This window comes from Delphinapterus leucas, chromosome 15 (genome assembly GCF_059928025.1).
Source record: "Delphinapterus leucas isolate spDelLeu-1000000601 "Yukka" chromosome 15, BTC_Dleu_Yukka2, whole genome shotgun sequence".
Classification (NCBI taxonomy): Eukaryota; Metazoa; Chordata; class Mammalia; order Artiodactyla; family Monodontidae; genus Delphinapterus; species Delphinapterus leucas.
Genome location: NC_143143.1, coordinates 59,383,450 through 59,410,842, shown reverse-complemented (window position 1 = coordinate 59,410,842; position 27,393 = coordinate 59,383,450). Strand labels below are relative to the sequence as shown.

The window sequence follows — 27,393 nt, the reverse complement described above, 5'->3', positions numbered from 1 at the left end:
TGAGCACCTATCCCCCAAATCTACCTTAGGAAGAGGCTTCTAGAACCATGAAGACTTGCAACACCAAAGCCATTCAATCATCGTGAAAAGAATGTGGACCCCGTTGCCTCCCAGAGAAGAAAGGTGTTGCAAAAGTGAGGGCACTACAGCTGGAGGGCACAGCCAGACTAGAGGCACGGAGTTGAGAGTGTGGGACCTGTGTCTGCATTTGGAAAACAGTAGATCTTCTGTGTCAGGCAAGCAAGGGACTCACACAGCAAGGGAATGGAGGGAAAGCTGGCAAGAACGTTTGGATCGGCATCAGAGGGCCTAGAATATCCCTAAACTAAGTCCCTAAATGTCTACTTGGGGAGCCAAGAGAGACACTTGGAAGTTTCTAAGCAGGTGATGGCTTGCTTTTAAAAACTGGCAGGAGGATGGAGGGTGGTTGCAGGTAGACAGGTGGGGGCAAGAAGATAGCTAAGGAGGCTGTCCTCAGACTGGGGCAGATTCCTCTTCCAAGCCAGGGTGGAGTCCAGTGGAGGGCAAGTAAATTCATTGTTAAAGATATTCACTGTGGGCCCTGGGGTAGAGAGAAGGACAAGAAGGACAAGGAGGGAGAATCCTTGAGACAAGGAGGGAGAATCCTTGACAAAGAGGTGGCTATTGGGCAGGCAAGGAAAGTATCAGAGATGAATTCCTGGGCCCCAAACCTGGTGGGCATCAGGAGGAGGTGTCATGGACAGACACAGAAAGCCAGGAGGAAGAGCTGGTTTGTGGGGAATGGGCATGAACGTGGCTGGGCATGTGGAGATGAAAAAACCCCAGCCCCGACTCAGGGGCGGAGCTACTTGGGAGAGGGCCGCTCCCTGGAAGCTGGTGCTCCCCTCCTCCCCAAGGGTCAAGAACAGCTCTGTCCTCACCAGTGGATGTTCAGGACTGACAGAAGCAGATGGAGGCCCACACTAGGACATCATTTCCCCAAAGATGTCCCCTGAGACTGTGGAAAAGCCTGAGTTCTCTAAGAGAAGAAAAGGAGAAGGGAGCAGGACACAGCAAGCTGGGGCGCACCCAGGGGTAAGACGAGAGACGGTGTGCTCTGGTCATCAGGATGGCCTTCCCAGGTGTGTGGAGGAGGCAGGTGCGCCGAGCCCAGTGCTGCACGGGGGTCAGAGGGCCTGAGGCCGAGAGAGAGGAACAAACAGCGGCAGAACTGGAAGGGAGCCAGACCAACAGGGCTTCAAGAGTGGCTTGCTGGGGGCTGGCAAGGCAGCCTTGGCGGAGTGCGCCTGTGAACTTTCTCAGAAACAGGAGTGGCACAAGTAGGAGGAGGAGGAGGCGGGGACAAAGGGAGGGTTCTTTTAGGAATGGGGAGGTCTGAGCAGAGGAAAGGAGTGTCAACACACGAACAGACTGCATGGGACAACATCAGGAGGTGCAGAAGAAGGGACTGAGCAAAGAGGTCCCTGAGCCCACATGCTTCTCTGGGTGCAGGGGGAAAAAAGAATGGGTGAGAAGACTGAGAAAGGAGGAAAAACATGGATGGCTGAGAAGGCCAGCAGGATTCTGCCAAGATTCCCTGTAATCTCTCCAGTAAATAAGAGGTAGGCTGTCTGTTGGAAATTTTAGAGAGCCAGAGGTAGGTTTGAAGGTTGGAGAGAGGGGTGGAGCAAGTATGTAACAGCATTGGGGGGTTTCTCTAGAGCATTGCTTCTCAAATGTAATGTGCATGCAAATCACATGGAATCATGGTACAAGGTCGGCTCTGATTTAGCAGGACTGGGCAGGGCCTAAGATTCTGCATTTCTGACAAGCTCCCACTTAACGCTGAAGCTGCTGGTCCAGGGACCACACTGGGAGGAGCAAGGATTTAGAGTCAGATAAGGAGATGGAGAAAAAGACTGGTATTAAGAATTCACCTTAAGGAGAGACTACCTTTGATAATCCCTGGGGTAAAAACTGAGACCTTGAGAAGTCTGGGTGGGAGTGACAGCAGGTGATGGGGAGGGGAGCATAGGTCAGAAAAGGAGGTGGGGGTGCCTCTGGGGTAGTAGGAGGCCCAGCAGTGGCCCTGGGACCTTCATTTGGGTCCATGTGGGGTGGACCACTAACTGCACACTTGGAGGCCCCCCAAAAGAGGATGGGAGTCAGCTGGGGCAGGAAAGTGATATTCCAGGGGTGTCTGAAAATGAAGCAGCAGGCTGGGTAGGCCACCCCCATGCTGTTCTGCAGGAAAGTGCTGGATTCATTCTGGGCTTGTTCAAAGCCTGGTCAGGACACGCCAAGCCAGAATGTGGGGAGAGGGTCAGAAACGGCTCAGCCCTCGGGTCAAGGGCGAGATGATTTCTGGCCCGGGAACTAAGAGGAATGAAATCTGAGAGGGAAGATTCTCTGGCTGGGGAACAAGAGGAAGTGAGTCCTAACTCAGTATCCAACTTGCATCAAAAACCAAGAGGTGTCTGAAAGGCACAGGTTGGAAACGAAAATGCTTTAGTTTTTAGACAAGCCACGGACTGGACTAGGGATGGGGGATGCAGGGACTGCGCTCGACGCGTCTGGGGCCCAGCCTAAGGGAGAAAGGTTTGAGTCCCAGGCTTAGGTAAAACCGAGGTCAGGGGAAGGCGGACAGGACCAATGGGGCGAGCAAAGAACATCAAGAGTAAAAGCCTGAAGGCGTCAAAATGAGCGGCAAGTGCAGGAACCGGGCGTCGGCGTGGAGAGTACGGCGGGTACTTGGGAGACGAAGATGAGTGGAGAAGAAGCCGGGACTTCGTCCAGTGGCGACCCGGAGGCGGCGGAGGTTTCTTGAGTGCGGCCCTGCTCGCTCCTCCGGCTTCGCCCGGGCTCCCCCGCCTCGCAGCCCAGTCAGCTCGTTGCCCGGGCCTCCCGGGCCCACGCTGGTCCCTCCCGTTCCTTCCCGCGGCCTCGGGCAGGCCGCAGCCCCCAGCCCCGGCGACCGACTCGCCAGGGTCCGCCCCGCCGCGGCGGCCCGGGCCCGGCCGCTCCTCCCCCGATGATGTCACGTCCCTGGCCGCCCCTCGGCCGGCCGCGCCGCCCCGCCCCCGCCTCCCCCGGCCCCCAGTCCCCTGGGCCCGCCAGCTCCCGCCATCCCTCCTCCCGCCCGCTCTCCCTGCCTTCGGCTCCCGCTCCCCCGGGAGCGGCGGCGGTGGCGGCGGCGGCGGCGGGATGGCCCGGGCCCGCGGCCAGGCCCCGGGGAGCGGCGGGCGGCGGCGGCCGCGGCGGGGCGGCGCGGGAACCGGGCCCAGGGGGGAGTCGGCCGGGCTGCTGCTACTGCTGCTCCAGGTGCTGCCGCCCGGGGCTGCGGCAGGGCCGGGGCGCCGGAGCACGCGGGGCGCCGGCGGCGGAGGCGTCTGCTGGCCCGGCGCTGCCCCTGCCTTTCCTCGGGACGCACGGCTGCTGCTGCTCCTGCCGCCGCTACCGCCGCAGTCGCCGCCGCCGCCGCCGCCAAGCTCCGCGCCCGCAGCCTCCTCCTCCTGGATGGTAATCAGCGTCCCGCGCCGGCGCCGCGGGCGGGTGGGCGGGAGGTGGGGGCGGCGAGGGGGAAAGGGCGGGCAGCCCCGCGCCCCCGCCTCGCCTGAGGCAGTTCAAGGGGTGCTCGGGCCCCCCCTCCGACGACCGCGGCCCTGGGCAGCCGCCAGAGCGCGCCTCTAGGGCGCCTCTGCGCGGACCGGGTGCCGTCTCCGCTCCCCTCCCTCACCGCCCCGCGCTCAGTCAGCCCGCCGGCGCTCAGGCCGCGGGGAAATCCCTCCATCTCCCCGCCCCGCGCCCCGGGAGGGGAGGGGACAGCGCCGGCGCTCGCGGACCCGCTTTCTCCGAGGGAGCGCCCAGGAGGCTGGCGCGCACTGAGCGGCCGGGACTGGCGCTGCGCTGCGCTCCTGCAGGCGCCGGGTGCCGTCGGGCGGGCGGAGCTGAGACGCCCCGCAGCCTCGGCGGGACCGGATCCCCGGCTGTGGGAGCGCCCACCGACTGCGCGCCCTTATGTTTCCTGCGCAGGACGCTCTGCCCCGCGGCGGGCTGAACCTGAAGGAGGAGCCGCTGCTGCCCGCCGGCCTGGGCTCGGTGCGCTCCTGGATGCAGGGCGCGGGCATCCTGGACGCCAGCACCGCGGCGCAGAGGTAAGCGCTCGGACGCGACAGGGCGCGCTCGGGTTGGACGGCTCCGCGCCGCCTTCTCTCAGCTTGCTGAGCTGCTGGGGCGAGGGGTTGGAGGGAGCCCCAACTCTGCACTGTCCCGGCAAGCTCTTGTGCCCACCTCTCCCTGAGCGCCTCTGCTTCTTCCTGAGAATGTGGGGCGGGCCGGGGCGGGGCTTCTGCCTCCACTCCTGGATGTCCCGGCTCTGATTTCTGACTACCGCTCGCTGGCCCAGCAGTCCATGGCTCTAGAGGAGGAGGTCTCCCGGCTGCCCGCAGTCCCACAGCCACCAGCTGTTAAGGAACTGCTCACCCCTCCTTCTCAGGCAGTTAAGTGCCCCTCCTTGTCGAGTTCCATAGATCTCGGCCAGGAAAGGCACGAATCCCAGCCCCCTTTCTGCTTTCTCACATCCCTCAGAGTTGGAGGATGGGGATGTGTGGAGCTGGAGAAGCGGCTGGTGGGGAAGAGATGAGGTGGGCAGTCGGCTTGGTGGAATGATTGGGGCTGAGGATGGGTCAGGGCCGCTCAGGTCCCTCCAGGTGTTTTTCTGGTGGGTCCTACCCAAGGCAGGGGGTTCCTGGGAACCCAGCACCCACACCCATCTCCTCTGACTCCTTTGCAGGAGTCTGGGCAGGGAGCCTGGGTGGGGGATGGACTCCTGGATTTGGAAAGGAAGGATAATGGTTCGTTGACCAGCCCCCCACAGCACCTGGGCTTTTTGTATCCCCAGTTGTGAGCAAGGGGAGGGGAGGTTAGACATCCTACCTGGAGTTCTCAGTGTCTGGGACTAGGGAGGTGCTGCCTCTGCAGACATATGGGACACTTGGGAGCTGGGCTTCCCAGAGGTCTGAGCAGCTGATTGTCCAGCAGCTGGAAGGGATTCTGCTGGGGGGTTTCCAGGGCAGACCAGACCCGGATGCCAGCCACACATTCACATCCCCAATCCTGTTCAGGGGATACCACCCCACCACCAACCCCAACCTCACCCCTTAACAGACACACACCTTGTTTCATGTTCAAACTGAATGGTGTTCCTGCATTCCTGTGCTTTCATGACTGTCCAGAGGGAGCACCAGGGCCTCTCTCTGGAGCTCACCTTCTTAGGAAGAGAAAGGGTCTTGCCTATGAATTAATACCCATATTTTTACTCATGATATAACTTTTCTAGAAAAAAAATGAAAATAGAAAACAAAACCCCATCTCTCTAAATAGCTACTGTCAATAATTTAGTGTATTTCCTTCCCATCTTCCCATTAACATATTTTTTTCCTGTGTTATACATACAATTCTGTATCCTGTTTGTTTTTCTTTTGGTTCTGGTTTTTCACTTAATTTGAGTTGGTCAATTTCTTTGTCTTTTTCTCCACCACCGCCTTTGTGGTGAGAGCTCCTTGTAAGAGAGGATGAAGTTTTCCAGTGGGGCCTCATGGTTTAAGGTTCCTATTTCTCTCTGACGCTCCCCTCTGTCCCTGTCAGCAGGTTTGATGAGCAGGAAGCCGATGGGAAGGAGGCAGTGCCCTTGTAGCCTGTGTGGGTGCAGGAAGTGTGGCGATGAGGCTCTTCCCATGAGATTGTTGTCTGCACATGGGGAAGAGGTCTTGAGTGGGGTTGAGGTGTCCAGTCTGAGTCCCCAGGGCCGCATCACCAGGACTCAGAAGGCCTCCCCAGTTTGAAGAGAGGAATTTCTTCAGGCCTGGGCTGCTCATCTCCAAGTCCAGAGGCTTCTCTGTCTCAGGACACAGATTGGGAGCCCCCACACGTTTCGTTGCCTCTGGGCACCTCCTGCTGATGGGAGCAGGTGGGAGGTACTTCTTTCTCATTCTTCCTGAGATGTCATTATCTCATCCGTTGGTTCTTGATCCTCCATCAGTCCTCTGTTTGGGCCTTTTCATCCTAAAACAACAATGACAGGAATTCCTTTCCCTGCCCCGCCCCCCTCTTCCACCTCTGAAGGCTCCTCTCCCTCTGTCTTGGAGGAACTTGCCCTGGAACACTCCCTGCAAAGTTGCTTGGGGTCTGACAGCTGTCTTTGATGCCCTCTTTGCCTTCACCCCACAGCCGCCAGCTTGTCAAGGCTTCCGGACGGTGCCTCTGGGTCCTATTCTTAATCACAGTGCCCACGGCCAGCTCGTAACCATAAAACACACTCTTGCCCTCCACGACTTTCCTCCCTGGCTTGAAGGTTAACCCCAGTGTATCACCTCAGCCTGCTAGCCCACTGTCCCAGCCTCCCACCTCGCCCCCCGCCCCGCAAACCGTCTGCCATGCACCAGGGGCCAAAGAAACATTTCCAAAGAACTCTTCTCTGATTGTGTCCCTCCCCAATTAAAAACTTCAGTGACCCCCCCCACACACACACTTCCTCCCAGATACTCAGCAATCAAGGCCCATCACAGTCTGATCCCAAGCTTCCTCTCAGCCTCTGTATGACTCTTGGCATCCAACAATGTCTCTTGAAACAGTTCCCCTGCTCCCAGCACCCACACACCCACTGAATAAAATCTTACAACCTCTGGAACCCTCCCCCCCAGCACCTTCCCTCTCTGTGCCCTCCCATCCGGCCCAGGGGAGCAGTTCTTAGTGCTGTCTAAGGATGCTTATCACAGGCCAGAGTCAGCTGTGCCCTGCCTGTCCTGGGCTTCCTTGCCCAGCCAGCCTACACCTTCCTTTAGGGCATGGATGGTGGCTCATTCATCCTCGTGTCCACAGCACCAGGCTCAAGCAGTCAATAGGGGGTAATGAGTATCTGCTGCAGGAAGCAGGAGTGCGTGTTAGAAGGTTACTAAGTCCGTTTTTGTTGGGCTCCGCTGTCCACGTTGGGAACTACCTGTGACCCCAGGAACCAGGTACTGGAGCAGCTGCTGCTGCCCAGCTTTACAGCGCCAGGGTTTTTCAGAAGGTGGAGAAGGAGGAGAAAGCCCAGAGCCTGCTAAGATCAGTGAGGGAGGGCCTGCCAACAGGAAGGAAAGTTCTGAGCGCAAGAGGGATAGGGAGAAAAGAGAGGCTGCATACCATACACTGGAGGCAAGAGGGAAGGCTGGCAGGGTCTTCCTGGTGGGGAACTCTGCACAAGGATCCCTGGCCTACCCTGGGCCAACAGGACTTTATCTCTCAGCACAGAAGCAGTCCTACTCTCCTTCTGATGTGACTCCCAGCCTGGGGAGACTCCTGGAGCACCCAGGCTAGCCCTCCCCCTTGAGCTGGTCCCAGAACACTAGCTAGGCCATGAGAGGGAAGCCAGCTGGGGCTGCGTTTCCTGTAAGCAGCAGCAGGCTAGCATCCCTGCTAGGAAATGCTTTTGTTTGCTTTAATAATTAATAGCTCTTCCTCAGCCTGGGACCTGGCAGGCAGGCCTGTGGGTGGGTGGCGAGGGGGGTGGGCACAGAGAAGAGGGTGGACAGTCTTTGGGTAGAATTGAGAGCAAGAGGAAACATGGGAAAGCTGGCTAGTGAGATCCTCCCCTCCCCCCTCATCCAGGGACCTGATGGCTGAGATAATTTCCTGGGGCAAGTGAGCAGAGCCCCTGCTGGGGCAGTGGGACAGGGGATATGAAGCAGCCCCAAAGCCTCATCTCTGGCAGGCCCTTCTAGACCCAGGTTCTGGGCAGCTGCCTCTAGGCACCAGGTTCTCCTGCCTGCACTGTCGCATTGTTGGGGTGGGTTCACCCCAGTGAGCCTCTGCTTTTATCTTCCCAGGCTCTGGGCTAGGCCAATAGATCTTGGCTGGAGTCAGGAATGCCAGGCCCAGCTTGATGATTATCAGCAGTCCCAGGGACCCAAAGGATGCCTGCAGGGAGAGCTACGGCCAGTAGGATGCTTGGAGGAAGAGAGGATGCAGAGGAGAGGAAGGTGGGACTTACGCAACCATGCTAGGATGGGGAAAAGAAGATCTAGATTTAGCAGAGACAGTAGGGAAATCTGAGACAAAGGATGAGATGCAGGAAATACACACTTTTACTCCTTCCACCTCCAGGGTGGAGGGGGGATCAAAAAGGAGCCTCCCCCAACTGCTGATAACAACAGGGCTTCTCCCCATTTCCCCAGCATCCCAGATTCCAAGATGGATCAGGCCCAAGCCAAGGCACTGCTCGGAACCTTGGGCTGCCAAGACAGGCAAGAGTTAGCATTTAGTAGAGGGCAGAGGGGTGCAGGGGAGACAAAGGCCTGAAGGTGCCTCTGGGGGAAGGCCAAAGCTCCAGTCTCGGCCATTGTCCTCTGTGGGATTTGAGATGCTTGTTTTAAATTGCTAGCACTTATAATAAGTACCTAATCAAGGATGTAAAGACTTATGAATGGCCTTCTGACCCGAGAGCCGAGACTGACTGAGGGAGGCGTCCTCTGTCCTAGACAGCTGTGGCGAGGTCCAGCTGCTGCAAGAAGGTTCCTGGGGCAACCTGCTCAGCCTCGAAAAGGAGCATCTCCAGGGACTCCTGGGTGGCCAAGCAATAGCAGCCAGACAACTCTGCAGCCCCCAGATGCCCCCATATGCATCCCCCTGTACTCTGAAGCACAGGTTACCTGAATGACTCAGGCTGTGAAGGTCAGGTTGCCCTTGGTGTCACCTTCAACCTGGATTCCCAGCACAGTACTCAGGAAGCCCACACACACCCATACTCGGATGTCCCCCAACCAAAAAAATAGCTGTGCACACCGAAGCTTTTCTGTCCCAGTCTCCTTTAATTTGGGGGCTATTTCAAAAGATGGGAAGGGGGTGAGTGGGCCCTGGTGGAAATATGAAGATGAGCACTTTCTCCTCCCACATCCGTGCTCTTTACAGGAGCACATGCCCACCGCCTCAGCACACTCCGGATTGATAGGAAAGTGTTTTGAACATTTTGTTGAAAACAGTCTTTTTAAGAAAGCAGGGAGATGTGTAAATCATTTGGGAGTCTTGCAAAAGTGGTTAATGCGGCTGCTTTCATCACTCAGCTGCACTTACCTGGAAAAGGCGCGTATGTGGCACGCTTTGTGCACTAATCACGCTAAGTGAATGAGACGCTTCTGAATTATAGCCTCCAGCAATACACGCACCAGGGGAGGCAGTTCTCGTGCATATTGCCAGGCTGCACGCAGGCCCTTGGGCTGTAGCTTTGCTGGCTTCCATCACACCACAGGCCTCTGGATGGCTGGTAGTTGCTACCCCACCCATGTCCCTGGGGACCCTTGGGAAAGGGTCTGCTTCCTCTGCCAGCAACTGCCTCCTAAGACTCTTAGACGGCCAGAGCCTGCTCCACCCACCTGCACAACAGGCCAGAAGCACCTGAGAGATGACGCCCCAGAAGCCCTCAGCCAGTGACTGACTGGAGTTGGACGATGAAGACCCCAGCTCCCTTGCTCAGCCCTCTGACTAGCTGAAGCACATGTTCTAGACTTGTTTCCAGAGCTCCCTGGCGGCTGAGTTGCAGCTGCTCACAGTGGTTACTCATGGATAATGCACCTGTTAGGGACTGCCTTTCCTTCTCTCTCTCACTCCCCATACCCGCCAAGGTTTCCTGGACACCTCCCACATAAAGTGTTCACATATGAATCCTTGTCTCAGGGTCTGCTTCTGGGGAAACCCAGATAAAACACTTGCCTCTCCAGACTTCTGGCGCTCTCCTCCTGCCTCTCTCCCTTCTTCTAGATAAAGGATTCCTATCAATAAGCATCCTTGCAGTTTCTCTCCACACCCCAGTGGGTGTCATGGGCCACCCCACTTTGGAGACCACAGAATCAGAGACCTTGGCCTTCATCCACATCTCTGCCTCTAAGGTACTGTGGGAGCACATGTCTTCTCCCAGGGTGCCCCAGCAGGCCTCTCAGACCTCTCCACAGCCCGGGTCTATCTTCTGAGCTGTTTGAGCATATTTCTGTGTCTCTTTCTTTCTGTTCTTTAATCTTGGTTTGCTTTCTCATTACAAGAGCATCAGCTCTTCCCAAGGGGAGAAGAGCAGAAGTCCCCCCCTCCCCCTCCGCACCCTCTCCCTTTGCAGCTCTGCTCAGGGATGCTGATTCGTCACCCACTGCACGGGCAGGTAGGCCATGGAGGTGCCTGGGGGAACCAGAAGTCCAGACAGACTTGCATCTGGCACTCTAGCTGCTGTTGTAATTCTCATGTCCTTCTCTGTGTTCATAGGAAATATGAGGATTTCTTTATTTTATTTTATTTATTTATTTATTTACTTGCGTTATGCGGGCCTCTCACTGTCGTGGCCTCTCTCGTTGCGGAGCACAGGCTCCGGACGCGCAGGCTCAGCGGCCATGGCTCACGGGCCCAGCCGCTCCGCAGCATGTGGGATCTTCCCGGACCGGGGCACGAACCCGTGTCCCCTGCATCGGCAGGTGGACTCTCAACCACTGCGCCACCAGGGAAGCCCTGAGGATTTCTTTAAACCAAAACCTTTTCCATTTCACCTTGGTCTTCTCACTTGTCTCACAGGGGTATGAACAGGGTAAACTGGAGACATTCGCAGACCAGGAGCAGTCCTGGGCATGCCCAGCAGGGGTCTTGCCTATTCTGCCATCCTGTCCTGGTCTGCTTGGGGTCATATTGTTCTGCTGTCATTCATGATAGTGATCCCTGTCCCAGGCTATAAACTAGCCGCCTCTGTCCCATTGCTTTGCGTGGATGTGTGTGATTGTGCCTCAGACCCACTAAGCAAGGTGGAGAATGGAGGCTGATGCTGGGCTGCCTCAAGGGAAGTAGAATTGAGCCTGATCCCACTGTGGAGTAGGACAGTGCAGCCCCTTGATGCCCTGCAGCTGGCAGCACTGGCTACTGGTCCACAGACCCCAGGCAGGGATACCTGCTCCCTTTCCCCTCCCCTGGTCCCCCCAACCACTCTCCCTAGGAATCCCCTCCTGCTGAGAGGGCAGGCCCTGTGAAGGGAGCTTGGCTTGGGGCTTAGGGCAGACTTCCCAGGTCTGGTCCTTAGGAGCCTGGTAGGAACCCCAGGCAGCCAGGACCCAGGACTGACTGGTATTTGCCAAGAGGGATGGATGGGAGAGGAAGCTCAGCATTATTGATTGACTCTTGACCTGGGAAGTACAGGAGTGTCTGTGTAGATAGGGTATGTTGAGGGGTCCAGGGGATTGTGTGCTCGCTCAGCCTCCACCCCCTCCTCTGTTAAGGCCTCTTTCTTTCTCTATACGCTCTTTCCTCATTGCCTGAGAGGCTTCCAGGCACCTCTCCTGGGCTAGATGACAGAGTAAAGGGCAGAGTGATCTGGGATGGCCCCACAGCCCATCTCCTTCTGACCTTATCTACCCCCAGGTGGTCCTGTCCCTGGGGAGCCTCACTGCCCCTAAGCTGGTCCTGGGGGCTGGAGGGAGGAGTCAGGGTTGCTGCCTCATTAGCATATTCATCAACAGTAATCAGGGACCTGCTGTGATCAAAGCTGTCTTCAGGCTTCCCTGCCTCTTGGCAAGTGGGAAGCGGGAGGGTCAAGGCCTGGACTTTGGACTGTAAGCCTGAGGCTGAGGAGAAGAGAGGGACACCGAGGAAGGAGGGAGGAGGATGATCCTGGAGCAAGGAACGTGTAGAAATAACCTTTGGTGGGGAAGAGAAGGTGTTGGTGGCCCCCTCCTCATTTTGATCAGGAAGGAACAAGCAAGACCCGTCACTTCTGCCTCCAAAATTAGCATTTTACATGGACGACTGAGGCTCCTGAGCAGGCTTTCAAGAGGAGGAACGGTTTTCATTTTATTGTTTATTTACTGTAATCTGTATGAGTAAAAACACAACAAGCTTCTGAAGCCCATGACATTTCAGATATTATGGCTTTGCAAGAAGCCAAGTAAGAGTAAGTTGATTTAAAATTATACGAAGAAAAATATTAAGTCGTGATGAGTATGGCAGATGTTGTCACAGTGGCATGTCCATGACGGGACTCTGGTCTAAATGGCTCTCAAGACAGTTCCACCATTCTCATCCTCACCTCTGCATCCCTGAAGCAGCCTCTTACTTTTCTACCACACTGTGCCCTCCTTGCTTACAGCACCTTCTAAGCCCTGCCTGACCAGAACCTTCTGGTGGCCTTTAGTCATATTTCCCATACCACATCCCTCCACCAAAATGCTCTGTAGTCAAGTAAGCATGGCGTGTTAGTTACCTGTTGCCACATAAAAAAAAAATCACCCCCAAACTCAGCAACGTAAAACAACATTCATTATCTCACACACTTTCTTAAAGTTAGAAATCAGGGAGCAGTGTAGCTGGGTAGTTCTGGCTCAGGGTTTCTTATGAGGCTTCAGTGATCTGAAGGCTTGACTGGGGCTGGCAGGCTTCACACAGCTGATCAGTTCGTGCCGGCTGTTGGCAGGAGGGTTCAGTTCTTCTCCACGTGGACCTTCCATAGGGCTGCTTGAGTATCGTCACAACACAGCAGCCAGCTTCCCCCTGAGTGACTAATCCAAGAGAGTGAACAAGGCAGAAGCCACGTGTCTTGTATGACCTAACCTTAGAAATTGTATGCTATCGCTTGTGCCATATTCTATTGGCCACACAGACCAATCCTGATACAGTATGGGAGGAGACTATATAAGGACCTGACTACCAGGAGGCAGGAATCATGGGGAACCATCCTGGAGACTCGCTACCACATGGGGAGCACTGGCCTGAGCGGGTCAAGGAGGGTCCATTACTGGAGGGTGTCCCAGGGCCCCCCACATACACTTGTGTATGCATTTCCCAGCAGTTGTGGGTATAGCACTCTTTCATAGAATGAGGATCTGGAGCCATGAGAGAGCTAAAGAACACACTTTGGAAGACCTTGGCCCAGAGAAGAAAGTCTAAACTCCATGGCCTGGTTTTTGTATGCATGGATAGTCTGGCACTTCCAATAAAACCTTTTCTCTCCTCACTTCAGTCTTTGAAGTGGTCCAGTGACACTAACCCTCATACCTACAGCCATTTCTTATGCTATTAGTTCTGCCCTTTTGTCTCCTGCCCCTGTTGAGCTCCTATTCATTCCTCAAAGACCAGGGGGAAGGCCACCATCACCGTGAAGTCTTCCCTTCATCACACACAGAAAGAATTAATCGTTTTTCCTTTGCTTTTACCGTTTTTTATATAGTGACATCTCTTAGGGGGCACCCACCACTCTGTCTTGTGTTGCAGCTCTCTGTATCTGTCTTCCCTCCCCTTCCAGATGTTTCACTCTGGCCCCATGTGGTGCCATGTGGCCAGCGCTTGGTACATCATTGGGGTTCAGGAAATATTTGGTGAATAGGGCCTTGGTTCTTCTCCTCCTCCTGCTCTCACCCTGGCTTTGCTTCTGGGACTGGTTTCTGATGAGCCAGGAGAAAGCAAGGCCAGACCAGAAGATCCTTCTGCCCAAGGGAGCCAGTGGTGTCTTCCTCCAAGCATGGAGGCAGGTCCCCCTATACCTAGGGAGGACATTCCCACCTTCAGCCATAGCCCAGGGTCCAGGCTGGCCAGACTAGTGGCCCTGAGCCAGTTCAATGCCTCTTGAGAGTCTGATGGACTTCATCATCTCCCAGGCAATACCGTAGGCTCATGCACATAGCCAGGAGCTGGGGTACAGTGGGAAATTCATTCCAAAACCTCCCAGCTTCCCCTTGAGGCCCTAAAGGGCAGTCACAGGAGCCTGTGGTCAGTAAGATGGGTTGCTTGTTCATTTGGTTTTAGAGATCAGCCTTCCAAAATGTGAGGCCCAGGGAAAAGTCTGGGAAGGAGTCTGCCCGGGATGCCTCTGTTGTCACCTGTGCTTGTGCTGCTTATTCCCATGGGAGCAGGCTGGGGTGACCTCAGGGCTGAGAGGCCTCTTCTAGAACTGAGATGGCCCTGGCAAGGGTGGAATGGGCCCATCCAATTTCTTGCCCAAACTCTTGACACATCAGAGCCAAGTCTTGGCCAGCCCACCTACCTGGTCAGAGGTGACGGGGTCTTTCTCTCTGGAGGGCGCTTCCAGTGGTTTCCCAGCAACTTTCCTCCCCACAGTGGCGTGGGCCTGGCACGAGCACATTTTGAGAAGCAGCCCCCCTCCAACCTCAGGAAATCCAACTTCTTCCACTTCGTGCTGGCCATGTATGACCGGCAGGGGCAGCCGGTGGAGGTGGAGCGCACAGCTTTCATCGACTTTGTGGAGAAGGACCGAGTGAGAGGCTCATGGGCTTGCTGGGAAGGAACAGGGTGGGGGGCTGGGGAGGGTTTCAGGGAAGCCCCTCCCACTGGGGCAGATGATGGATAGGGGGTGGAGAATGGATGGGAGGGAGGGGGGAGGGAGGAAGTTTGGGTGGGAAGGGAGTCAGGGGGAGGGCGGTGGCTGGAGGATCCCCGGGAGCACCATGCATCCTCCGTATCTTGTCCCTGCAGGAGCCCGGGGCTGAAAAGACAAACAACGGGATCCATTATCGCCTCCGGCTGGTATATAACAACGGTGAGTGAGGCCCACTGCCCACTGGGTACTGCAGCACCATGTGACACTTGGTGCCCCACTGTCAGGGTAGAGGGGGCCTGGCTTCAGCAGGGAAAGGTGTGGAGTGTGTTCAGTCATCAGAAGCCACAGGGGCTCCCCAAATAGCAAGCCCTCTCTGCCTTTCCACCCTTAGGACTTCGGACAGAACAGGACCTCTATGTGCGTCTCATCGACTCCGTGTCCAAGCAGGTGAGCCAGCCCAGGGGATGCTCAGGCCTGTCCAGCCCCTTCTCTGACCCCCATCTCCCTGTGGTCTGAGCAAGCACCCTTGTCCCTGCCCCCACTTCCCCCATGCCCTTCATCCTCACCAGTCTAGCTGTCCACAGTTCTCACCACTGTCCACAGGAGGAGGATGTGTAGCTTTTGCCCTCTAGACAAGAAAAAGACAATATTTGTTCAACGACTTTGTCTTAGGTCCTGTTATCTAGAAGTTCAGCCTAGATGGGGATTCAGGTACATATGGTTTATAGGGGAGGAGGGAAGAAGCTCTTAGAAGGGGAGGGAGGAGAAGCAGGACAGGGCAGGGGATGCTCAGCAAGGATGTGGTCTCAGCTGGAGTCTAGCCTCAGCCTGATCCACAAGGAGCCCTGGAGAAGGAATGGCACCAGAGTTGTTCCCCCTTGAGGCAAGGAGGCCAGGATTCTGTCCCCTGTATTGGTCAGTTACTGGCTGGGACCACTCCCAAGGGGAGAGTGTAACCTTCCAGACATTTTCAGGGGAAGCAAGCTCCTGTCTGCTGAGAGCAGTTCTCAAGAGAAAGCCCTTAGCAGCTAATGCTACCCACAGCTGGGGGAAGGGTGCACTGGTCCAGGAGAGGGGACTGAGTGGGGCCCCAGAGCTTCCACTGCAGGCCCTCAGTACCTTGCTGACTTGAAAAGACAAGAGAAGGAGGCTCAGGGACCAGCATGAGGAGCTCGGGGCAACTGAAACCTTTGTCAGCCTTGACGGACTGTGCAGCCACAGGGCCCCAAGCCTCAGGCTTTTCAGAGAGGTTGTGTGCGCTGGTAAAGGAGCAGGGCTGAGTCTCAGATGTGAAAATCAGTGGCCTGCAACTTGAGGTGGAGACTTGGGCTTTCCCACACAGACAGTCTTCCAGCAGCCCCCACCCAATCCCAGGGCAGAGGAAGAAGTGGTGTGTTTCTAGGAAGCCTGTGGTCGCCATGGTGTGGGAGGCGGACCAGGCAGTGGCAAAGTGGGATTGCATGGTCAACAAGTGTGGAAGGGGTTGGAGAACATCCGGAGAGAGAGGGACCCACAAATAAGGGATGGCTGCGTGGCACAGAGGTTATAAGGTGGAAGCCAAATGTGTGGTTTGGGCAGCTCACTCCTTGCTTCAGGGCGGAGGAGAGGCTGGGGGACTGGCTGGGGGTGGGGGGGTGGGGGGGTGGCTGATCCAGCAGTCCAAGAGGGAGCCACTGGCCTGGCCTGCGGAGGTGATAGGGGTGAGGAGAGGGGCCAAGGAGCCAGCGGGACAGCCTGGAGAGACTGTGATGAACCGTGGAGGTTGGAGTGTGTCTGCCCTCCCGGCAGCCTGACCTTAGTCATGGTGATCTGGGGACCTCCCTGCCCCTGAGCAGAGCTGGCTCCGGAAAGAGCTGCCTGTGGACAGGCAGAATCTGTAGACCTCATGCCACTCTTGTCCATTCTGATAGTGGTACTGGTTTGGGAAGCCAGGTTCCCAGCTCCCTCTTTGCATTCCTGGGCTCCCAGAGAGAGTTGGAGGGCGTACTCTTCCCCGGGAGCAGGGCCCAGCTGCCCTTCCACCTGGCCTTGAGAGGAGCCTCCTTCCCCTCCAGCCTGCGCACTTCCCCTTCCCCAGGCCATCATCTACGAGGGGCAGGACAAGAACCCCGAAATGTGCCGCGTGCTACTCACCCACGAGATCATGTGCAGGTGAGAAGGGCTAGGTCACCTGCCCCTGGCCTCTTGCCCCGACCCCTACCACTGCCACCAACCCCCTCCCCACTGATCCCCAGGGAAGCCTGGGGGTGGGGGGTGATGAGGGAAGAGTGAGGCCCCTGGGCACAGTTCTGGCTGAGGAGAGGGTCCTTGAGGACCCATTAGCCTGGCCTGTTTATATGGCTTCTCCGAGTGTTTTTGTAAGAGAGGCCTCCTGCTGCTACTGGGAAGCTTAACTAATAAAGCTCTGGGGAGGGCTCCCTGGGAGATGGGGGCAGGGCCTGGGCCTCCTGGGTTAGCTCAGAAGCTGGAAGAGGAAACTTTGCTGCCTCTTATGTGAACTTAAGGGCACCCCCTGGGCAGGCAGGATGGGGAAGAGGGAACACAGTGCTAGACTCCCCTTCCCCATTACCCCAGAGCTTGGCATTTCTAGGCAAGGGCTCACCAGGAGATGTCAGTCAGGAAGGGTCCTCCGAGGCAGCTCTTCATACATGGAAAAGAAAATAGTGTTCAAAAATCCGGTTGGGACAGTGGCTACCCTTGGGAAGGGCAGTGACCAGGAGGAGGCATGAGGGGGCTTCTGGGGCGCTAGTCACATGGTATTTCTTGGTATGGGTGCTGGTTACATGGGTGGGCTCACTTTGTGATAATTCATGAGGTTCATGCTTACAATTGGAGCTCTTTTCTACTTGTATAAAAAGTGTACAGAGAGAGTAGGTGGTCAGCAGCCTGCCCTTTTCTGGATCCTCCAGGAGCAGCATGCCTTTGGGACAAGGGTTTCTTGGCCATCCTTATCCCCAGGGATAAGGGCTCTCCAGGTCCCTGTGTAGGACCCTCACTGCCTGTCTCCCCCAGGCCCCTGAGAGTGAGCCCCTCTGGCCCAGGGATTCCATACTCAGAGACAGGACATCAGCATCCTCACCCCGGAGCCACACACACACACACACACACACACACACACACCACGTGCTGTAATCTCCCTCTCCTTCACCCCCTTCCTCCTTCCCTCCCTTCTCATCTTTCCTTTAGCCGGTGCTGTGACCGGAAGAGCTGTGGCAACCGGAATGAGACACCCTCAGACCCCGTCATCATTGACAGGTACAGACCGGGGGAAGAGGGCCTGGCAGCTGCAAGGCCAGGGTAGGCTGGGATCAGCCACAGAGTGCGGGGGCACCCACCACCCTGTTGGTGACTCTGAGCAGAGAGAAACGGTCCCCTGACTGAAGCCCCTGGTGGCAGACCTTCTGGGGCTGGGCATAAGAGTTGTGTGTCCTGAGGGAAGGAGCTGGAGAGGGCAGGGGTGGAGGGTGGTAGAGGCTAGAGGGGCTGGGAGGGCCTGGCAGGGAAGCGGGCTCTAGTCCTGGTGCCTGGTGCCTCTGTGCTGTTTGACTTGACTTCTCTGATCGTCTGTTTCCTTTGTTTAAAAAATAGGGAAATACTTAGCAAGCTTCAATCATAGGATTGTCAAGGTGATGCATATGAAAATGCATTCTCCCACCATGATGTTTTAAAATTATTTTATTTCTTTTTGAATAGGAAATGCATATATAAGGTACAAAATTCGAAAAGTATAAAAGAGTAAATAACGAAAAGTATGTCTGCCCCACCCCTATGTATAGCATACTGTACACAGTCTTTCGTACTTACCTTTTTATTTGTAACAATATATCTTAGAACTCATTCCATATTGGAACATAAACCCTGCCTTGTTCTCCTTTTAGTAAACCATTAAACCATTCACGATGTACTAAAATTCAAGTTTAGGAGGGTTGACAGCAAAGTCTCCCACCGCTGCTGCTGACTCATCCATTGCCCTCCAAATAAGCAAGCATTATCACCAGTTTCATGGGTATCCTTCCTGAGATAGTCTGTGCAAGAAAATGCAGACACAAGCAGTCTCCTTATTCTTTTTTCTACTGCAAAATATTCCATTGTATGGATGAACTATAATTTCTTTAGTCTCTATTGCTGGACATTTTGGCTGTTTTCCTTCTTTTTCAGGGATAAAATATGCTGTCGTGAATTACTTTGTCCATGTGTCACTTAGCACATGTGTGAATTTATATAAAGGAAATTACTAGAAGCAGAATTTCTGGGTCAAAGGAGATGTGCATTTGTACTTTTGATAGTTACTGCCAATTTGTCCTCTGTAGAGATTATACCAATTGATATTCGTACCAGCTATTTTGAGAATGCCTGTTGCCGTATTCTGGCCGATTAGTATGTTGTTTATTCATTCAACAAATAATTTTTTAACATCTATTGTTAAATGTTAACATCTACTGTTAATGTGGACCCTGTGCCAGGGTCTCTTCTATATGCTGTGGATTAAGCAGTGACCAACGCAGACAAAAAGTCTTGTGTCGATGGGCTTACAATCTAGTAGGAGAGATAAACATAAACTAACTGAATAAAATGTACAGCATGTTAGATGGTAATAACAGCTAAGGAGAAAAAGAAAGCCATCAGGAAAGATCAGAGAGTGCCCAGGAAGGGGCTACTGCAATTTTAGAGTATTTAAGGAAGACCTCACTGAAACTATGACATTTGAGCCAAGACCTGAAGGAAATAAAGGAGCGAGCCAAGTATGAATCTGGGAGAAGAATGTTCTTGGCAAGAGTGTACTTGTCGTGTTTTAGGAACAGCAAGAAGGCCCAGGTGACTGGAATGAGGGGGCCAGTAGGAGATGAAGATGTCAGAGATACAATGGGTGGGGCAGGAGGAAGGCCAGACCATGCAGGGCCTTGTAGGTTGCATGTAGGCCATTCTTGTAAACCATTGTAAGGACTTTGACTTTTATTCTAGATGACATGGAAGCCAGTGGGGGTGTTTGAGAAGAATGATATGACCTGATTTATGTTTTGAGAAGTTTTTAACTCTAGCTCCTGTGTTGAAGATGACCCGCAGGAAGCAAGGGTGGAGACAGGGAGATGAGTTAGGAAACCATAACAATAATCCAGGAGAGATGATGGAGGCTGCAACAGAAGGAATGTTATAGAGAAGTTTGTAAGAAGTGGTTGGATTCTGGATACACTTCATAGGCAGAACTGACAGGATTTGTTATGGAAGGAGAGACATATGACATTTGAGGTTCTTGCTAAACCTCCAGGTGGAGATGTTGAAAAAGAGCTGAACACATGAGTGTGGCTCTCGAGGGGAAGGTCCAGGCTACAGATGTAGATTTGAATGAATGAAATCATTGAGGGAACGAGTGTTGTAAGAAAACATGAGAGGTCCGAGAACTGCATTCCGGGGTGTCCAATGTTGAGAGGTCATGGAGATGTGTAACCAGCAAAGGAAAATGAGAAGCAGCTGCCAGTAAAGTAGAAGGAAAATCAGGGGAGTGGAGTCCCAGAAGCCTAGAGAGAAAAATTATCCCAAAAGGAGGCAATAGTCAACTGCATCAAATGCTGCTCATGGATATGATAAAAAGACTAAGGGTTAATCATTAGATTTAGCAATGTGGGGGACATTGGTGACCTCAACAGGAGCCATTTCAGTGGCAAAAGGGGCAGAATTCTGATAGGAGTATGTCTAAGAGAGAATGGGAGAAGAGAGATTAGAGACAGTGACTAAAGGAACTCTGGACTTTCACCCTAAAGAGACCAAAGAAACAGGATGGAACAGGGTGGTGATAGGAGCACAGTGTAAGGCCAAGAAAAAGATATAGCTTGTTCAGATGCTGATGACAAAAACCCAGTAGGAAATGGAAAATTATGATGCAAGCGTTAGAAGGGAGAATGGCTGAAGCAATGTCCTCTAATCAGCGAAGGGCAGGGTTTCTCCTGCACACGTGGAGGACTGGCTTTAGCTGAGAGCACAGACGTTATCCATGGAGGCAGCAGGGAAGATAGAGAACCTGGACATGGGTAAATGGGAATATCCAACATAGGAGCTTACGGATGTTCTTTTCTGATTGCCTTGTTTTCTCAGTGAAATAGGAAGCAAGGTCAACAGTTGAGGATGAGGATGGAGAGGGAGACACTAGGGCATGAAACAGTTGTCCAAGAGAGTGAGTGGACCATGGAATGTTCTGTGATTGCCAAGTGGCACTAAGGGCCCACCTAAGATCTGTGGTCATAAATTTATTTATTTTTAAAATTTATGTTTTTGAGGCCACGCCACGTGGCTCGTGGGATCTTAGTTCCCCAACCAGAGATTGAACCTGGGGCCATGGCAGTGAAAGCACCGCGTCCTAACCACTGGACCATCAGGGAATTACCTGTGGTCATAAATTAAAAGTGAGCAATTTCCCCAGTCCTGCTGAGCTGTACAAGTGCAGGTGCAGAACAGGTGAGCGGTTGCATATAGCCAGAGTTAGGGGTTTGCTATGTGAATACGATGAAACATGAGAGGGCCAGAGAGTGAAAAGTGTAAGCAAGGGGTGTTTACAAAAATGGAACAAGGAATTTAAGCTCAGAAAGGAGAGGACTATGGGAGAGTGAAGAGAAGGCAGGATGAATGGAACATAGGTTTTGATGGGGCCAAGAATTACTAGAGTTGAGGTACTAGAAGGGGTTGGAGCTGGTGGTTAGGGAGTGGGTTGTCTGTATGTAGGATTTTTTTGAAATTCAGTTTATTTGTAATGTGTGGCCAAGGGAGGGTAGAGAGAAGGTCATTGGAGGAGAGATACTCAAGGAATGGAGAGAAGAATGTGTGGAAGAATTATCTATTTACATTGATACTGAAATCACCAGGAATTATGATTGATTTTAATGATTCTTTATAGATCCTAGATACTGATCCTTTGTCAGGGAAGTGTATATCAACTAACTCAATGTAGTTGCATTTATCGATATTTTCCTCATGGGTTTCATTCTGCATTTTGTTTAAGAAACCTTTCTCTATGCTGAGTCATAAAGATATTCTCCTATATTTTCTTCTAAAGATTTCATAGTTTTTCCTTGTACATTTAGGTTAGTAATCCATGTGGAGCTAATTTGGGGGCATGGTGTGAATTAAGGTATCAATGTAATTATTTTTATTTATGAATCACTAATTATTCTAGTATCATTTATTAAATAACTCATCCTTTCTTACTGAGCTTCAGTACCACCTATGTCCTAAATCAAGTTTCCTTCTATTTGTGTGTCCGATTCTAAGCTCTTGTGTTTTATTCTCTTGATCTATTTGATAATCTCTGTGCTAACATGGCATTGTTTGAATCACTCTATCTATATAAAAATAATACAGACAAGCGTGTAGGGTAAGGTTCCCATCTTCTCTTGTTCTTCAGGGAAGAACTGACTATTTTGGCCTTTTGTGCTTCCATATAAATTTTAGAATCCATGTAGAAAGTTCCACACCAACACACACACACACACACACACACACACATCTTTGGGGGTTCTGTACAGTTAACTTATACATCAATTTGGAGGAGAATTCACATCTTTATGCTACTGAGTCTTCCTATCTATGAATATGGTTTATCTCTCCATTTATATAGATCTTCTTTAAAGCCTTTCAATAAAGGTTTATAATTTTCTCAATTAATTTTCTCTGTAAAGTCTACATACACTTATTGCTTTCATTCATTCAGTAAATATTTATTGCGCATCTACTATGTAGCAGGCACTGTTCTAGGTTCTAGGAATACCACAGTAAACAAAGCAGACAAAAATATCCATGTTCATGGACAGAGAAGACATTGGGGAGTTGGGCAATAAACAGTAATTATAAGTATGTTAGAAGGTGATAGGTGGGAAGAAATAGAGAAAAATAAAACTGATCTGGAATTTGGGGGTGGGGGAGGTGTGGTTTTAAATGGAGTGGTCACAGTAGGCCAAATTAAGAAGATGGAGTTTGAGGAAGGACTTGAAGAGGTGAGGGAATGAACCATTCAGTTGCATGGGTAGCTTATTTCTAGGTACAGTTTATATTTTGTTGTTATTGTAAATTATATCTTTTGCTATGTTTTCTAAGTCTTTGTTGATAGTATAAAGAAATACGATTGATATTTGCATGTAGATATTTGTCTTCAGATTTCTTTTGTTTTGTTTTTTCTATAGAGACAGCCATGTAAAAAATGACTTGTTTTTCCTACCCAATCCTTTTGCATTTTATTTATTTTTCTTACATTACTGCACTGACTAGAACCTCAAGTACAACCTTGAGAAAATAAGGAGTGATAATGGGCAGTCTTGGCTTGTTTTTTATTTTAAAGAAAATGCTTCCAGTGTTTCACCATTTAAAATGTTGCTAATTGTAGCTATTTGGTAGCTATACTTGATCAAGTTAAAAATGGTTGGTATGAGAGTTTTTTAATTTTTGTTTTTTGGGTTTTTTTCATGAACAGATGTTGAATTTCATGTGTTGTTTTTCTCTACATGTATTGAATTGATCATATGGCTTTTCTCCTTTAAACCGTTAATGTACTGAATTTCATTAATGGATTTTCTGATACTGAACTACTCCTGGTATAAACGTAGCTTGATGATGATCTACTATCTACTTTAAATGCTACAGGATTTGCTTTGTTAATAGTATTTAGGATTTTTGCATTTATGTTCAACACGATTGGCTTGTAATTTTCTTTTCTTACAATGTCCTAGTATGATTTTGACAGTCCGTGGTAGAAGACCCTTAAATAATTAGACGGGGCATGTTCGTTCTTTTACTATTTGCTGAATGAATTTGTATTAGTTTGTAATGATTTGTTCCTTGAAAATTTGTTACAATTTGGTTTTAGTTTGTGGGGTTGAGGAGGAGAGGATTTTTAAGTCATTTATTCATATTTTAATGGTCATAGGACTATTTAGGCCTTTTATTTCTTTTTTACTCTATTTTCATGAGTTACATTTTTAAAGGAATTTGTACAATGTGCTTAAGTTTTCAAATTTGTTTCCGTAAAGTCGTTCATAATGTTCTCTTATCTTTTTGATCTCTGCTGTATCTTTTTAAAAAATATTTATTTATTTGGCTGCATCGGGTCTTAGTTGCAGCACATGTGCTCTTCATTGTGGCTTGCTGGCTTCTCTCTAGTTGTGCCGCGCAGGCTCACTAGTTGCGTTGTGCGGGCTTTCTAGTTGTGTTGCGTGGGCTCCAGAACACGTGGGCTCAGTAGTTGTGGCATGTGGGCTCTCTAGTTGTGGTGTGCGGGCTCCAGAGCACATGGACTCAGTAGTTGCAGTGCGTGGGCTTAGTTGCCCTGAGGCAGATGGGATCCTAGTTCCCCAACCAGGGTTTGAACCTGCGTCCCCTACATTGGAAGGTGGATTCTTAACCACTAAATCACCAAGGAAGTCCCTCTGCTGTATCTTTAGCTGTGAGCCTTTTCCATTTCTGATATTAATTGTTTGTATCATATCTTTCTCCTTGATGAGTTTTGCTAGCGATTTTTACTTTTATTTGTGTCTTCTAAAAACTGACAGCTTTATCAAGCTTTTTCTAATGTTTGTTTCACATTACATTAACTTTGCATTTATCTTTATCATCTCCCTTCTTAGTTCTTTGGGTTTATTTTGTTGTTCTTTTTTAATTTCTTAAGTTGGATGTTTAGCTCATTAATTGTTGACCTTTTTACTAATATAATCATTTAAGGCTATGACATTTCCTTAAAATACTATGTTTCCTCTATGTCACATTATTTTTTATTTTTATTTATTTTTTTGGCTGCGTTGAGTCTTAGTTGCAGCACGCAGGATCTTCGTTGAGGCATGCAGAATCTTTTTGTTGAAGCATGTGGGCCCTTCGTTGCAGCACACGGGCTTCTCTCCAGTTGTGGCATGCGGGTTTTCTCTCTCTAGTTGTGGCACGTGGGCTCCAGGGCGCAGGGGCTCTGTAGTTTGTGGCACGTGGGCTCTCTCCTTGAGGTGCACAAACTCAGTAGTTGTGTCGCGGGGGCTTAGTTGCCCCACAGCATGTGGGATCTTAGTTCCCTGACCAGGGATCAAACCCTCATCCCCTGCATTGGAAAGCGGATTCTTTACCACTGGACCATCAGGCAAGTCCCTATGTCACATTATTATATCTCATATTTTCATTATCAGTTCCAAGGATTGTTAAATTTGTTATGATTTCTCTTTTAATACATGGGCTATTTAGAAGTATGTTTCCTTATTCTTTATTTTTAAATTAACTTTATGAGGTATAATTGATATTCAATAAAACAGGCATAAGACATACAATTTGAAAAGTTTTGACATAGGTATACACTGATGAAACCATCACCACAGTTGAGATAGTGAACATATCCTTCATTCCCAAAAGTTTTCTCATGCCCTCCCTGGAATCTCTCCCTCTCTCCCCTTACCTCCATCCTCAGGCAACAGTTGATCTGCTTTATGTCATCATAGATTTGTTTGCATTTTCTAGAGTTTTATATAAATGGGATGATACAGTATGTGCTTTTTCTTGTGTCTAGCTTCTTTTGCTCAGCATAATTTTTTTGTGTTATCCATTTTGTTACATGTATTGATAGTTCATTTCTTTTTATTGCTGAGTCGTATTCCATTGTATGAATATAGCAAAATATGCCTTCATCTCTTGATAGACATTTGGGTTCTTTCCGGTTTTTGTCTATTATAAATAAAGCTTTATAAACATTTGTGTACAAGTTCTTATATGGACAAATGCTTTCATTTCCCTTGGCTAAAATAAGTAGGAGTAGAATGGTTGCATATGTATATGTGTATGTGTATGGTAAGTATATGTTTAACTTCATAAGTAGTCGCCTATTTTCCAAAGTGGTTGTACCATTTTATGTTTCCCACCAGCAGAGTGTGAGAGTTGTAATTCCTCTACATTCTCATCAGCATGAGAATGATCTCTGTTTTTAATGTTAGCCATTCTAATAGATGTGTAGTGATATCTCATTATGGTTTTAATTTGCATGTCCCTAATGACTAATGATGTTGAACAACTTTTCATGTGCTTATTTGCCATCTATATTTTTGGGGGGGAAGTGTTTGTTCACCCCCTCCCTTTTTATGGGGTTGTTTTTAAATTTCTGAGTTGTGGGAGTTCTTTATATACTATGGATAAAAATCAGATAAATATTTTGCAGAAAATTTTTCCCAGTCCGTGGCTTGTCTTTTCATTCTCTTAACAGTGTTTTTGAAGAGCATGAGTTTTTAATTTTGATAAAGTCCAAATTATAAATTTTTTCTTTTGTGTATTGTGTTTTTGTTGTCATAGCTAAAAAATCTTTACCTAACCCAAGGTCACAGAAAATTTCCCCCTTCCTCTATAAGTTTTGTAGTTCTAGGTTTTACGTTTAGGAGTAGGAACCATTTTGAGTTAATTTTTGTAGATGATGAGAGGTATAGATTCAAGACGTTTTGTTTTCTTTTGCAATATATATTTGTTTTGCAATATACATACATATATATATATGTTCCAGCACCATTTCTTGTAAACTTTGTAAAAAATCAATTGTTTATATATGTGTGGGGTTATTTCTGGCCTCTATTCTGTTCCATTGATTCCTTAGTCTAGCTTTTATGCCAATACCACATTGTTTTGATTACTGTTGCTTTATAACAATTCTTGAAATCAGGTAATATAGGTCCTCCAACTTTGTTTCTTCATTGCAACTTTTTTCTTTGCATTTCCATATGAATTTGGGCATCAACTTGTCAATTTCTACAAAAAATTCCACTGAGAGATTGACTGGGACTCTGAATCTCTAGACTAATTTGGGAAAATTGATATCTTAACAATATTGAGCCTTCCAACCCATGAAAAAGGCATATCTCTCCATTTATTTAGATTTTCCTCAATCTCTCTCATCAATATTTTGTAGTTTTTAGAATGCAGATCTTTCACATCGCTTGTTCAGATTTATCCTTTAGTATTTCTTTATTTTGATGCTATTGTAAATGCTGTTTTAAATTTCAATTTCCAATGGTTTATTTATGGTATATATAAATATGAATTTCTGTATAACTGATTCTGTAGCCTGCAGCCTTGCTAAACTCACTTATTAGTTCTAGTAACTTTTCAAAGAGTCCAACAGATTATCTTTATAGACAATCATGTCATCTGCAAATAAAGACACTTTTATTTATTCCTTTCCAATCTGGATAACTTTTATTTATCTTTCTTGCCTGATTGTACTGGCTAGACCTTCCAGTACAATGTTGATAGTAGCAGTGGTGAGGATGGACACTTATCTTGTTCCTGATCTTAGGTGAAAATTACTCAATCTTTCACCAGTATGTATGTTTTTTATGTATGTATGTATGTGTGTGTGTGTGTGTGTGTGTGTGTGTGTGTGTGTAGCTATAGGTTTTTCATAGATGCCTTTATCAGGTTGAGAGAATTCTCTACTATTTTTTGTTACTGGGAGTTTTTATCAGAAATCGGTATTAGATTTTTGTCAAGGGCTTTTCTGCATCTATTAAGATTATTATTATTTTTTTTTTAGTTTAATATGATGAATTACATCAGTTGGTTTTCCGATGTTAAACCAACCCTGCATTTCCCAGATGAGCTGCACTTGGTTATGGTGTATTATCTTTTTAATATATTGTTGGATTCAATTTAATAAAATTTTGTTTTGAGTTTTTGCATGTTCATGATGAATATTTGTCTTTAATTTTCTTATAACTTTTGTCTGGTTTTGGTATCAGGTGTGCTGATATACTGGCCTATAGATTTAGTTGGGAGGTATAACCAGCTCTTCAATTTTTTGGAACAGTTTGTGTAGAATGGGTATTACTTCTTCCTTAAGTGCTTGGTAGAATTCACCAGTGAAGCCATCTGAGCCTGGACTTTTCTTTGTGGCAAGTATTTTAACTATAATTTCAATGTCTAATAGAATAGGCTATCTACTTTTTCTAGAATGAACTTTGGTAATTTGTATCTTTCAAGGAATTTGTCCATTTCTTATAAGTTGTTGAATTTGTTGGCACAAAATTGTTTATAATGTTCCCTATCCAATATCTCTAGAATCCGCAGTGATGTCAGCACTCCCATTTCTGATACTGGCAAATTGTGTCTTC

At 49.7% G+C, this 27,393-nt stretch overlaps 1 protein-coding gene across 3 annotated transcripts in view; it reads left to right on the top strand.

Annotated features, from left to right (window-relative positions):
- The first annotated feature begins 3,165 nt into the window (after positions 1–3,165).
- The window catches only part of EBF4 (EBF transcription factor 4), a 53,918-nt gene continuing 29,690 nt past the window's right edge, over positions 3,166–27,393 (top strand). Inside the window, exons 1-7 of one of the 3 annotated variants that reach the window (XM_022592837.2) lie at positions 3,166–3,480; positions 3,994–4,115; positions 14,071–14,227; positions 14,446–14,509; positions 14,682–14,737; positions 16,368–16,441; positions 17,477–17,545. In XM_022592837.2, coding sequence (XP_022448545.2) covers positions 3,166–3,480; positions 3,994–4,115; positions 14,071–14,227; positions 14,446–14,509; positions 14,682–14,737; positions 16,368–16,441; positions 17,477–17,545 — 857 coding nt within the window. Of the gene's footprint in view, positions 3,514–3,993; positions 4,116–14,052; positions 14,228–14,445; positions 14,510–14,681; positions 14,738–16,367; positions 16,442–17,476; positions 17,546–27,393 lie in introns of all 3 variants that reach the window. The other 2 variants (XM_089896639.1, XM_022592835.2) reach the window with 2 other exon arrangements.